The sequence below is a fragment of the Urocitellus parryii genome, chromosome 4 (genome assembly GCF_045843805.1).
Source record: "Urocitellus parryii isolate mUroPar1 chromosome 4, mUroPar1.hap1, whole genome shotgun sequence".
Classification (NCBI taxonomy): Eukaryota; Metazoa; Chordata; class Mammalia; order Rodentia; family Sciuridae; genus Urocitellus; species Urocitellus parryii.
This window is the reverse complement of record NC_135534.1, coordinates 190114071-190127850: the sequence shown is the minus strand read 5'-3', so window position 1 is coordinate 190127850 and position 13780 is coordinate 190114071. Positions and strand designations below refer to the sequence as shown.

Below are 13780 nucleotides of genomic sequence, written 5' to 3'. Positions count from 1 at the left end.
GTGTGGCACAGGTGGAGGCAGATGGCGTCTTTGAGATGTCATCTTCAGTTGTCATAATGAATGAACAAAAAGGAAGGACAAAGAAGAAAATTCCTTATCTCTGTGTGGGTGACTGAGGGAACCAAAATGAGAAGGAAATTTGCTTTACTGGCAACTCAGAGAGAAGGTGAGGGGTGAGATACTTTCTTTTCCTTCTAGATCAGGTGGTGATTAGCATTAGAGAGTTTTGAGGAAGCACAGTTAAAGTTTAGGGCTCTGGGGTTTTGAAGGGCAGCAGAGAGGAAGGAGCCAGGAACATTTAGGGCTTGTTCAGGCTGACAAAAGACTGGTGCCAACATGATCTTTATGTTACCCACAGAGGTGAACTGACAAGGTCATCGTATCCTTACGTTATCCATCTCCATAACTGGAATATTTTTTTGATTTTACATAATCTGTGTTTTGGGGATATGTAGAGACCCAGGAATTCTTTAGACAGCTATTAGTCAGCTTTCTGTCACTGTGACAAAACACCTGAGAAAATCAACTTAAAGAAAGGTTTATTTAGGTTCATAGTTTTAGAGGCTTCAATCCATGATCATGTGACTTTGCTGTTTTGCGGGGAGCCTGTGGTAAGGCTGTAATCATGAAGGAGAGCATGGTGAAGCAAACTTGCTCATCTCATGGTGGCCAGTAAGTCGGAGGGGAGAGAGTGGGAGGGAGATAAAAGAGAGGTTGGGGTGGGCAGAGAAAGGAAGGGTGTGGGAACAAAATAAATTCTTCAAGGCCACATCCTGTGACCTGCTTCCTCTAACTAGGCCCTATGTTCTGAAGTTTCCACCACCTCCCAATAGTGCCACCAGCTGGGGACCAAGCCAAGATACATGAGTCTTTGGGAGATGTTCCAGAACCAAACTCTAACAACCATAGGTGATCCTTTGGTATCTCTGTAGGAGTTTGCCTGTTATCATCTCTCTCAGACTCCATTTATTCTCATTTACCCAAGAACAGGTAATGTGGAACATAGAATCCAGGTAGTGTGGGATGGAATTATTCAGTAGAGATAAAATAGTTAATGGGCAGAGAGATCACTAGACTCGGGCAGTCCACACTGGGCACTGGTTATGAGTAGGGGAAAAGTGAATTGACCCTACGCATGCCAGAGGTTCAGGCTTTCTTTCCCACTTGGAGCCTGAGAAGAAATTTACTAGAAGGAAGGAATCAGAGCCGAGTTGAGGGGGGTTAATTTTTTTGGAATGAAGAATTTACCTTTCTCACTCTTCATGATTGGGATCTTGCCTTAGTTTCCTGGAAAACAAAGCCAGAGGTAGAGGGCTGATATTTATTATGTAATTGGAAATGCAGCTCAAGGATCCAGGAGTGTAGACCAAGAATCGGAAGGAAGGGTAAGAAGGAGAGCCAAAGGTAAGGTTGCCTTATGGTTCTGCCTAAGGACAGTCCAGTCCTTAGGGTTCTCTCTGTATAGAAAGATGACATCGTGTACAGTAGGGATAGTTTGGCTTCTCTTCAGGAACTTTGATTTTAAAGAAATGAACATTTGGATGTCCCTTGACTCCCATCCGAACTACTTCCTAGGTCATTGGTTGACCCGGTCCACTGGAAACTGTTCCCTCAGAGAACCAAATCCCTAATGTTTCCCCACATTACCAGAATTGTTAGATGGAATAGGTTCAGAGTACTTAAGAGAAGCAGAACCCGAAGAAATCATGGCTTCTTAATCGACCAGGATTACTTAGCTCCAGTTGAAGGAGTCCCAGGAGTAACCAGAACCTTGTGTAGAATTCATTTTAGTTCACCCCAAGCTGCTCCTAAGGATCGGTGGTGACTGTCATTGCCCCCTTGTGAATGGTTCCACCACTCAGTTGGGATGAGCAAGTGGACGTGGATCTGACCTGTGCAGGTGTAGGGGAGATTCCGGTCAGGACAGCTCTGGGCCTTGCTCCATCCTCCCTGAGTGGAACGCCAGTGGCATCCAGTGGCCCGTGGGACTAATCGCAGGTGGGAACTCTTCTCCATCCTCAAGCAGGAATCTTCTCCTGGGCCAGACTCATTCCTGATGAAGAGAAGTTGGGTGACCGGTCTGGGGCGGCTTAGATCGCTGATCAGAGTCAGAGCCTGAATGGTGATGGGCAGAGACACCAGTTGGACGGATCAACTATCCACCACTAGGATTTTCCTGAAGTCTGTTGATGCATTTTTTGAGTTGACTCTCTTTTTCTATTCTAGAAAAGCCCACAGAGATTAATGAAGTGTCAGTGTTTAATAACACTTGTGTGAGGTGGCAAACGAGCTCAGGAAGAGTAAACTCAGAGATCGTGTACGTGGTAAGTTAAATGATCATTTTCCTGCTGGGGCAGGAACGGTAACCCAGGGAAATATGACTCAGAAGGACTTGGTTCTGTAAGAACATCTCAGTCTAATTGCTTTCCAATCCCCTTGCCATTTTTAAAAGGTGACTGGAATTTTTAAGATATCTCGATCGTTTTGTTATTTTGTACTTTGGGTTTGATCTGTTTGTCATTCAACAGGATGTAAACATGGGGGCTGCTTTTATAGTTGGTGTCATCCTTATTGCTGTTTCCAAGCACTCGGGTTCTCTCCCCAGAGCAAGCCTGGAAACATCTGCTGAGTTGGTGACAGAATGCAGCCAGCGGCCCTGGGGTTGTGACTTCCTCCCTTTACCAGTGATTATTTGCAGGCAGCGTGGCACTCCCTAGACAGATTCCTCATTTATGTTGCTTCTTAGGGTTTATTGATTACTGGGCTGATCGGACCTCATCATCAGAGACCTGATGGCGGAGGTTGACCATTTGTCCTCCCTGCTTGAGTCTTAGTTGATCAGACCAGCGTCCTAGTGGGGTCTCTTGTCTTTTCCTCTCTCTCAAAGATACACATAAAAGGGCAACGGCTGGACCCTGTGGGATCAGTTCATGAGGAGATAGTCAACTTGACTACAGACAGCAGGACCCCAGAGACGTGCCTTGACCTGTACCAAGGCACCAACTACACCGTGAGCATTTCCACAGCCCCTCCCAGGCGCTCTGTGCCTGCCATCCTTGGTTTCCAGACAGCTGGTAGGTGGAGGCGAAATCTCATTTCCTCTAGAAAAATGCTAAGTGTAGGGTGCCGGGAATGTACTTTTTAGCATGTACTGGGCAGGAGAGTTTCTGTTGGTTTTCTGAGATGTGTGTGTGTGTGTGTGTGTGTGTGTGTGTGTGTGTGTGTGTGTATAGTTACTTCAGGGGTCAGAACCATAGCAGGTCTAGTAGGAAGATTCCTATTCAGTTTCTACAGAGTTGAAAAGTGAAGGCAGCGATAAGATGTCACTGTTAGCAGAAGAGAGGAGTAGACCAAAGGGAGCTTTCAGAAGTGAATATAAACTTCACTGCGCATACTTGTCACATGGATTTTTTAAAAACAGCATTGTGACAATTACAGTAAGCTTTTTTTTTTTAAAAAAAATAGAATTCTTAATATTAAGACAGGTTTATACACATACCTTGAGAAACCATTGGTATCATTTATTATTTTGGGGGAGTTAACTAGCTGTTTGATGTCCCACTTAAGAAAATCTACCTTGGAATAAGAAGCTATGCTCCATTTGTGTACAATATGTCAAAATGCATTCTACTGTAAAATCAATCAATCAATCGATCCCTACAAACTCACTTAGAAAAAACTACCTCAACCCTCAGATATTGCTAGGTACTGGGAGGTGACATTGAAAGACTGTCAACCTAAATAATGTAAAAGCAACTATGAAATCACATAAGCTAGACCTCTCAGCATCTATAGAGAAATAAAATAAAATAATTTCTTTTTAAGTAAATAATAGGAAAGATATCATAAAATTAATATGCACCTAGAGAAACTACAAAATTAATGAACTGCTGTGGATTTACAGGGGTGTCTTTAAAAGGTCATCACAGGACTTGAAACTTACCTGTCACTGTGAGTCAGAATAGCAGTTGGCTGTTCAGTCAGCTTGTTTACAAATATCTGATTACCTCTTCAAGTGACTTTCACTGGGGAAAACATGGTTTATGGGGTCAGATAGACCTGATTTTGCATCTTAACTCTGCAACCATTGAAGAACAAGCACAATTATAGCTGAGTTATTTAATGTCTTTGGACTGCTTTCCTCTGTCTGAAATTTTAAATGGAATTGGATTAAATTTGCAAGTTCATCTAGTGAGAATTAGCATTTATACTGGGGCATCCCAGCTGGGAGCAAGGTACGTCTCTATCGTCATTCTACGTTTCCCATCTTTCTCTGTTTATGTCTGTTCTATAAATTTGTCATTCTCTGCCCTTCAGTCCTGCACATTCCATTGTTTGATTCCCTTTGGTTAAAGTTGGACACATTTGCTCATAAAAGTTTCACCTCGTTAAGAAAATGTTTCTTTGACAACTTTGTCAGTTTTTCCCAAGATTTTTGGTCAGTTTATGTTTCCTAGATTTTCTTGAGTCCATTTCCATAATTTAAATTTTCTTTCAAAATGTCCATTTTGACAACTTTGTCAGTTTTTCCCAAGATTTTTGGTCAGTTTATGTTTCCTAGATTTTCTTGAGTCCATTTCCATAATTTAAATTTTCTTTCAAAATGTCCATTTGGGCTGGGCGCGGTGGCGCATGCCTGTAATCCCAGTGCCTCCAGAGGCCGAGGCAGGAGGATTGTGAGTTCCAAGCCAGTCTTAGCACTTTAGCGAGGTTGTAATCAATTTAGTGAGACCATAAGCAATGTAGTGAGACTCTGTCTCAAAATAAAAATATAAAAAGTTCTGGGGCTGGGGCTGGGATTGTAGCTCAGTGGTAGAGCGCTTGCCTTGCAAGAATGAGGGTTTGATCCTCAGCACCACGTGAAAATAAAAAAATAAAAAAATAAAGGTAATATGTCCATTTACAACTAAAATATTAAAAATAAAAAGACTGGGGATGTGACTTAGTGATTAAGCACCCCTAGTTCAATCCCCAGTTACCCCCCCCCCCACAAAAAATGTTCATTTGGTAGAGATTTTTAAATATATTGGCAGAATGGCATATGGAATATTTGTTTACAACTCCTTTGGGGCTATAGGTTACATAATTCCAGGTTACACCGATTCTTAATTTTTTTTCTCTGTCTTTAAAAGTTGATTCTCTTGGGTTGTCTTGTTACACTTTTCTTTTCTGGAAGAATGAACTCTTGGGTTTTAAAATTGTCTTTTCCTTTTCAAACTTGTTAATTTCTCTTACCTTGATTATTTTCATCTCCATGCTTCCCTTAAGTTGATTATATTGTTCTATTTCTAAATTCTTGAGTTGAATACATAATTCAATTTACCCCCATTCTTTCCTATTTGATGATAAAAGTCCTTAATGTTTTTTTTTTTTCTTTCTGGATTTGAGCTTTCGAAGAATCCCTGAGGCATTGATTCATATTCTGTTTATCCTTAGTTTCAAAGCTTGATGTAATTGTTATTCTGATTTTCCTTTTGGTTGAAGAATTATTTATGAGAATGTTAATATATATTCTCTTTACCCTTACTTTCAAAGCATTATATAATTGCTATTTTGATTTTTCTCCTTTGATTGAAGAATTAATTATAATTATGTCATACAAGTGGTAGTTTTTTCCCTTTTTAATTTTTACACTTCATTGTTAATTTCTAGTTTTATTACATTTTGATATGCTTTGGGGATTGATTGACATTTTCTTGGGCCTCATTATTTGGCCAAGTTTTGTCATTTCAGTAGTTGCTGATTGATAGTGTGGAGGGTGGAGTAAGATCTAGTTTTAAGTCAACTTTATTAAAAAGGTTATTCAGGACTTCTGTTTTTTTTTTTTTTAACACGGTCATTTTTCTCAATTTCTCTTAGAGATTCTAATTGATTTGTTGCATACATATTGATGTTATGATATTTGTGTTTGTGACTTACCTTAATTACACATTCTTTCACTAGTAGCAAATGGCTCATGGATCACATTGATATAGGTGAACTCTAGGAGTTAGCACATGCTGGGAACCTTTCCAGAAAAGCTTTTGTTTTTGAGTCGATCAGTTAATTCGAATTATTGTTACTTGTGACTTGATTTCCTTTTCTTCTATCATCTTATTATTATTTTCTTTTTTTAATAATTGTTTTTCTTTTTTAAGGCTACCTTTTTATGTCTTGTTTTCTTTTTTGCTCCACAAATTTCTTTTTCAATGAGTCAGGTAGTACAGATTTTGCTTCTACTTTACAATGGACCACACTTTTAAGAAAACCCTAATTGGGTGCATATTTCTGATGACTAATGTTAAGACTGAAAATATTATTAACTTCTCCCTGAAGGAGACAGGGAAGTCAGCCTCTCTGTTTGCTTTGATTCCTTCCCCTCTCCCTTTTGTTGTAATTATTTTTTTTGGTCTATTATGGCATTTTATCTTCAGCTTCTTAGTCTATATGGACTTTTAGCAATTACTTACAGCAGTTATCTAAGCTTAGGTATGTGGGTTTTTTTTAATATTTATTTTTTAGTTGTAGTTGGACACAATATCTTCATTTATTTATTTTTATATGGTGAATGAACCCAGGGCCTTGCCCGTGCTAGGAGAGCACTCTACCTCTGAGCCACAATCCCAGTCCCTAGGTATGTGTTTCAATAGTTTCAGTGCTTACTGCCAATCTTTTAATGCCACTTTTTTTGTATTTTTCCTCTATTTTTATATATCTATCTGAACGGTGATTTTTGTCTTTTCCTCACTGAGGGAATAGGATACTTTCAGAGCCCATAATTATCTGAGAATGTTTTTGTTGTTGTTGTTGTTGTTGCCTTTGCATGTGAATAAGGCCTGATTGAAGATAAAATTCTCCAGACATAAACCTTTGTTTTCAGAATTCTGAAAGCAGTTCACATTGGCTTTGGGAATTTAAAGCTTTGAAAAGGGAGCTTTTTATTTTTCCTGGTGCTATGGATGAAACCCAGGGCCTTGTACATGCTAAGCATGAGCTCTGCTACTGAGCGACATCCCCAGTCTCTCTCTCTTGTTTTTTTAATCCTATGTAAGCAATCTGATTTTCAGTTTGGATATCATAATTAGCAGTACATTAGCAGTACAATTCAAGACATTAATTGTTTATGCATGCACCTGGTAAGTGTTTATTGACTACTTATTTTGTGTCTGACGTCGTTGTAGGCACTGGGAGTTCCATAGGGAAGAGACAGGAATCTCTTTCCTCATGAAATGTTAGTCTGTGGGGGACATAAATGTTCATATATATATATATATATATATATATATATATATATATATTTTTTTTTTTTTTTTTTTTTTTACTGAGTTTTCCTACTACCCTGTAAGATTTTTTAATCTTTATTTTGGTTTATCCATATACTAGGAACATTTTCTTTCATTAAATTTCTGATTATAGTTTTTTTTTTTTTTTTAAGTTTTGTTTTCAGCTCTTCCAGTTAACTGGAATTTCTGTCTGTCCACGTTGGTTTCCCATTTCCTCCTTTGTAAGGTCTGTTGTTTTTCCTCTGCCTTCCGGGAATATGCAGCAAGCTTGTTTTCTCTCTACATTTGTATACTCAGTGCATTTATAGATTGGCATTTCTCATCATTGCCATTTCTAATGCACTTTGAATTCTGATGTTGCACTTTCACTTCCTCTTTTTTTTCTTGGTCTCATCTTGTTCCTCTTTTATTTCTGCCTCTTTCAACTAGTTTTTCCTCTGCTGTCACATTCTTTTTCTGTGTCATCCTTTTCTCTTGTTGAAATCCATTTTTAAATTTTTTTTTTTTTTTTTTTTTTTTTTAGTACTGGAGTCTGAACCCAGGACCTTGATCATTCTTTTTTTTTTTTAAAGTATTTATTTCTTAGTTTTTGGTGGATACAACATCTTTGTATGTGGTGCTGAGGATTGAACCCAGGCCGCACGCATGCCAGGCGAGCGCGCTACCGCTTGAGCCACATCCCCAGCCCCCGTTTTTAAATGTTTTAATGGAAAGTACAAAATGGTTGCTGCCTAATTCTATCGTCACTTTCCTTATTTTTTTTTCCCCAGAAGTATGTTCACTCTTTGCCCCCTAAACATGATTTCCCCTCCTTCCCTGTCCTCAGTAGAATCATTTCATAGTACCCCCTGCCCCACCATTTAAAAATTTTTTTTTGCAGTGGGAGTGGCTTCTAGATTACTTGTCTGGGGAAGATGAAAGTTCTGTCTAGGTCTGATATTTCCCTCATAATAAGATGGATGGCATTCCTTTTGATCTCACCTTTTCCTGGATAATATTAATGTGCTTATCTCGGATCTCCTCCTGAAGAATTCACTGTTGGTTGGGTGAGCCAGCCTCCTTTGGGGAGCAGCAGCATGAAAGCCCACAGCCTGAGCTTTAATCTGGGCAACTTGCTGTCTTAATTGGTAAACTGTTGGCCTTGGGCCAGCTCCGCATTGCCTGGCTTCATTATGGAGCTATAATCAAGGAGGCAGGAAGAAGGCCCATCTCTTTTGTCAACCCAGGCTTTCTGTCAGTGGAACCAGCAGGTCCCCAGGGCTCTGCTTGGAATTTCTTCCTTGTTACTGATCTCCAGTGTGCTAAGAAATTATTACTAGCAATAAAAATAGTAGTTTATGTACTTTTTTTTTTTTTTTTTTTGCCCTGACTGCCTACGACTGGCCTTTCTTCCCAACTTGAATGCAAATTTTGACCCATTTTTACTTATTCTCAGTCATATCTGTTAGGAGTGGGTGTGGGAAATGGAAACCTTTCTTCATGCTTCCATCTTCCCCTGAATTCAGACTGTAGTGGCTGTGTAATGTGAGCATCATCCTGAGTGGGAGCTCTGCAGACAGAACTGCTTACGTACTGTTTGTGCATAGACTTTATGTGGTATTTTTTACGTACGAACATATATTTCTTTCATGTATACATCTGGTATCCTTCAAAATCATATGCATCCATGTGGCTATTTTTTTCTCTGATATCCTTATGAAATTTTTAAAAGAAAAGTTGGGAAGGTAAGGGAGCGCATTTATGATAGGTCTTCAAATTCTTTCTCATAACCAAATTTATACATTTTTCAATAATAGTCAGGAATATTTTCTCTCAGCTGATTGCCTTTTGCTGAGTATGTTAGTGATATTGAAAATATTGTGGACAGTCCCTATTTTGACTAGGATAACTTATTGTTATCATTGATACCTCTTTAGGTGGCAGAGGTTCCCCATGTGAAAAATACATATTAAAGGAAGCTATAAGATAGTTTCTGCCTGATAGACATTTCAGCTTTTTCTTGGGGGATGGCGATGAAGTTCTGGTGAGGCCCTGGGTTTGATCCCCAGAACCATAAAACAAAAATTAAAAAACAAAACAAATAAACAAAAAAAAACCAAGCATATTTTTCTCATTGATAGAAAATATAGAAACTTGTGTACTAGGAAATTTGCTTTTCCTTAAAAATTACCATGTTACTCCTGGACTCTCTGTGAGTTCTTTAGTTTGTTATAAGAAACCTGTATTTTTTTTTTACAACATTAATAAAATAATACATTGCAGGAATGGATTCAACTGCCAGAGGGATGAAATGACTTTTTCTGTACAATGGTTGAAACAAGTCTGCCTTCTGATTATTTTATGGCCTTTGGGGAACACAGCTGAGTAGCTCTTGATAGACCGACTTCTCTGAGAACGAGTACTTCCTGTCAGGTTATCTATGCTGGTCATTTCCTAGGTTGAAAAGCACCTGCCCTGAGACTTTGAATCCAGGATCTTTGATTTTTATTCACTGTTTTCCTCATTCTCAGGCTTTCTGGCTACTTACTTGTCTGCTTATCTTCATGACATTTTACTCTGGAGTATCCAAGTGATCCGATTAACTTTCTAAAAAGGGCACAGCTTTATTAATTTACAGTGATATTTAAATATTTCATTTGATTCTCTCAACAGCCTATGATATAACAAAGCAAGCTGGATTATCAGATTTCACCAACGAGAAACAGGTTCAGAAGGGTTCAGGGACTTGGCTTTTCATACAGCTAGGAAGTTGTAGAGCCAGGACTTGAAGCTAAGCATGCTGATGCCGGAGTGAATGGCCTTCCTGGTTTTATACGCCCTCCCAGCTCTCTGAAGGTGTTGGGAGTCTCACCTGTCCTTAGCCATGATACGTTTTGCTAAAATGATGCAACCTTTCCCTGTGTTCTCTCTTGTCTTTTAGAAGATGATCTCTTAGAAGATGATGGAATTTTCAATATTTCAGTATTTAATGAAACTTGTTTGAAATTGAACAGGCATTCTAGGAAAGTTGGATCAGAAAGAATGTACCAAGTAAGAAGATCTCTTATGCTATCTGTCAAAGAATGGTCTTAAAAATGTGGGTGATCTCCAAGTGGTGATCCATAGCATTTAAAGATTATTGGAATAAAGTTTTAGACAGTTTGTGCTTTTTCTTTTTAGAGATGGATATGAGATGGATGTGAGGGACTGAATTGAAAGAAAGACACTGTATTTAGTGACTTATTATTTCCCCTGCCTGAATATTTCACACTCATATTTTATTTTATTGCATTTAAAAATTACAGGTTATTTTACTATCAAATTCATATTTGGACAAGGATATTTAAGGAACTCGTTGCATGATTATTGGACCTCATTTAACTTTATTTTTTTTAACAACATAAGTCAAATTATAAGTTGATTCAGACAGGAATTAAGCTTTACTTTTCTATCATTTTTAGTGACTAGCAAATCATCTGGCAGAGAGCAGTAAGTATTAAATTAAAGTTAAGTATTTATTCTATAATGATTACTCCAAGAATATCATCTATTAGGACCTGGAAGTTCCAATTCAAACAAATATGTAAATAAACAGGCAACTACATCATGGTATAATGAGGACTTTGATAAAAAAATAAAGAATGAAGTGGGAGATATCTGTGTGTGTGTGTGTGTGTGTGTGTATGCACACGTGTGTCTCTAGGAAAATTTTTTTAGCAATAAGCAAAGGCTATGCTGAGTCATAAAAAATGAACAGGAATTAGACAGTTACAAGAACTGGGGTGAGGGTGCTGTGGTGAGTCGAGTAGGATATTGGGTAATAGAGAAAGCAAAGGGCAGTAAGAAGAAATGAGTCTAAGCAGCAGCCCCATGTGAGAAGCCCTGTATGCCGTGCTTCTGTATTTGAATTTTATTTTGATATCTATGCAAAGAATTTTAAAATGGCAAGTGAAACATTCAAATTTCCACATTAGAAAGAACCCTGAACCTAGAAATATATTCCAGCACCCAAATAACTTAGTATATGATGAAGGTGATTTTTTTTCTTTTCAAATCAGTTGAGAAAGCAAAGTTTATTGAATGAATGGACTGCGACCATTAACCAACTACTTGGTTAAGAAAATAAATGAATTTTATCAAAGCGACTGAAGAGTAAAAATTTTTTTTTAAATATTTTGTTTTAGTTGTAGTTGGACACAATACCTTTATTTCTATGTGGTGCTGAGGAATGAACCCAGTGCTCCACATGTGCTAGTTGAGCGCTCTATCGCTGAGCCACAACCCCAGCCCTTGAAAAGTAAAGTTTTTTCAAGATTGTTTTTAATGTGTTAGACAAAGATTAATTTATGTAATATGTGAAACAGTCTTAAGTCCAAAGGAAAAAAGTAAACATTCCAAAGCAATTTGCACAAGACAATATACTTATTGTCAAAACACACATGAGCACATGTTATATGTCACCAGTCATGGTCCAGAAGGGTTCTGTGAGATCTTGGGGGCGCAGCTCTGAGGTGACTGAAGTGGAGTGGAGGAAGTTCACAGCATCAAGTTCAAGGAACCCTGAGGCCACATTTTGATGGCTAATCTCTGAGGACACTTAAGTTATTTAGGAGAATTCAAGGAGTTGGGGGAGGAAGGAATCCTTATGAACCATGGGTCAAGGTCTTAAATGACCTGGAAGACTGATGGGTAAGAGAGTGATTGACAGGGATGGGGAGGGGTGAAGGGTAGGATAGCCAGGAATACTGGCATCAATGCCAACACTAAACCCATGGTCTCCACCAGATAAAATGCACTGGTTGATCCAGGGCCAATCATCTGACTTCTGGGATCTTCCCCTGTAACTCTGTATCTGCTGCTTGAGTGGCGGTGAGTCAAGTGTGATTGGTTAGCAGTATGCGTGGTGAATGACTCTGTGGATGAAAAGCTTTTCACTAGAGCTCTAAGGGGAAGGAACAGCTGAAGTCCCATTGTACAGTTACTGCAAAATCTGAGGTAGTCCTGAAAAAGTTTAAGTACTGTGGACTGTGAAGCTCATCTATGGATTCCTTACAGTGAAAAGAAAGCAAAAGACTTTTGCCCAATAGCTCTAGTCCAGTCCTTTACACTTGAGTGGGCATCAGGAGATTTTATTATTCTGCAATGTATTTATTCATCCAAGATTAGTCTGTTATGCAATTTAGTCATAGTCTTATACCTGGTTGAGAGAGAAATTCAATGGGTAAGGTAAAATAACTCTAGTAAGTACATTCCCAGTTTAGTTCACTGTAGTATTAAAAATAATTCTCAATAGGTAAAGATAAATGAAACTTTCTTGCTTTGTCTCCATTTTGCTTATAGTCTAGACATCTGCAAGACAACAGAAAATTTAATGCAGCGCTTTCTTTTAATCTCATGGCAGTTTAAAGTTCTGGGTCAACGATGGTATCTGGATAACTTTTATCACACAACATCTTTTAACCTCACAACGAAGGAACGAGTTCTGGAAGTGTGTTTGGATTTGTACCCGGCAACCCAGTATACAGTGAATATCACCCTCCTGAGCTCTCCTGAGCAGCACTCAGTACAGATAATGATAACAACTGCACCAACAGGTAGGTGGAGATGACTTCCTGTTTTTGTACCTCAGGACAAGGTAAATATGTAAATTGAACTGTACAGTGTTGGGGAGCTTGGAGGATGGGGATCAGGAGACTTGTGTTCTAGTTCTAACAAACTACCAGCTTTGGCTGGGGTTCAGGATACCTTAACCCTACCACTTAGCCCTTTCCCCACAGGTTTCTGGCTTATAGAGGGAACAGACTGCTTTATCCAGGGATCCCTGGTAGTCCTAGATTGAGAATTCTGTAAAGCCTTTTATGACTCACCCCAACTTTAAGATGATCCTCACCTCAGGGATGTATAACTAGAACCAACCTCCAGGAGATAAAAATGTGAGCTTACTGTGCCTGGCACCAGCAGAACCAAGAGGCTCCCTGATTGGGCCATAAATGAGCACATTTACTCAACTTAGATAGAGAGCCTGAAGGTCAGGCACCTTGGAAACTTCCTTTGTGGCCTTTTGAGGAAGCTGCTTGGAGGCGGGCTGTGTTAACTGCACAGCTCCCCCTAGTGGGAAGGGACAAAGAATCTCTACCATTTCTCCTGTTCTTGAATCTTGGGGTATAACAAACACCCAATTTCCAGGTAGCCACAAGAGCCTGTCCCTTTGAAGGAAAACAGCAGGATAGTGCAGGGCCAGCTCTGATCCTGAATCTTTCTCTCATATTTGCCACAGCTCTGGATGGCTCTCTCGGGTGGACAGTTTGGTCTTTGCACTCAGAAGACTCTGAAAGGCATGAGACACCAATGTTCTCCATGGGGGTCTCATGCGTTAGTAAGCAGAGTTGTCTGAGTAGCTTGTTAAGATACTGGTTCCCAGGATCCATTACAGAGGTTCTGAATCAGCAGGCCTGGGGTGGGCACCCCCAATTTTTGTTTCTAACAAGCTTCCAGACCTTGCTGAGACTGCTAGCCCACATTTTGAGCAACGTTGAACT

General features: G+C 39.2%; 1 protein-coding gene across 1 annotated transcript in view; it reads left to right on the top strand.

The window, feature by feature from the left end:
- Positions 1-13780, top strand: part of Susd1 (sushi domain containing 1) — a 119774-nt gene that overhangs the window by 53859 nt on the left and 52135 nt on the right. The window contains exons 8-11 of the mRNA XM_026391149.2: positions 2227-2324; positions 2888-3074; positions 10183-10292; positions 12643-12835. Coding sequence (XP_026246934.2) covers positions 2227-2324; positions 2888-3074; positions 10183-10292; positions 12643-12835 — 588 coding nt within the window. The remainder of the gene's footprint in view (positions 1-2226; positions 2325-2887; positions 3075-10182; positions 10293-12642; positions 12836-13780) is intronic.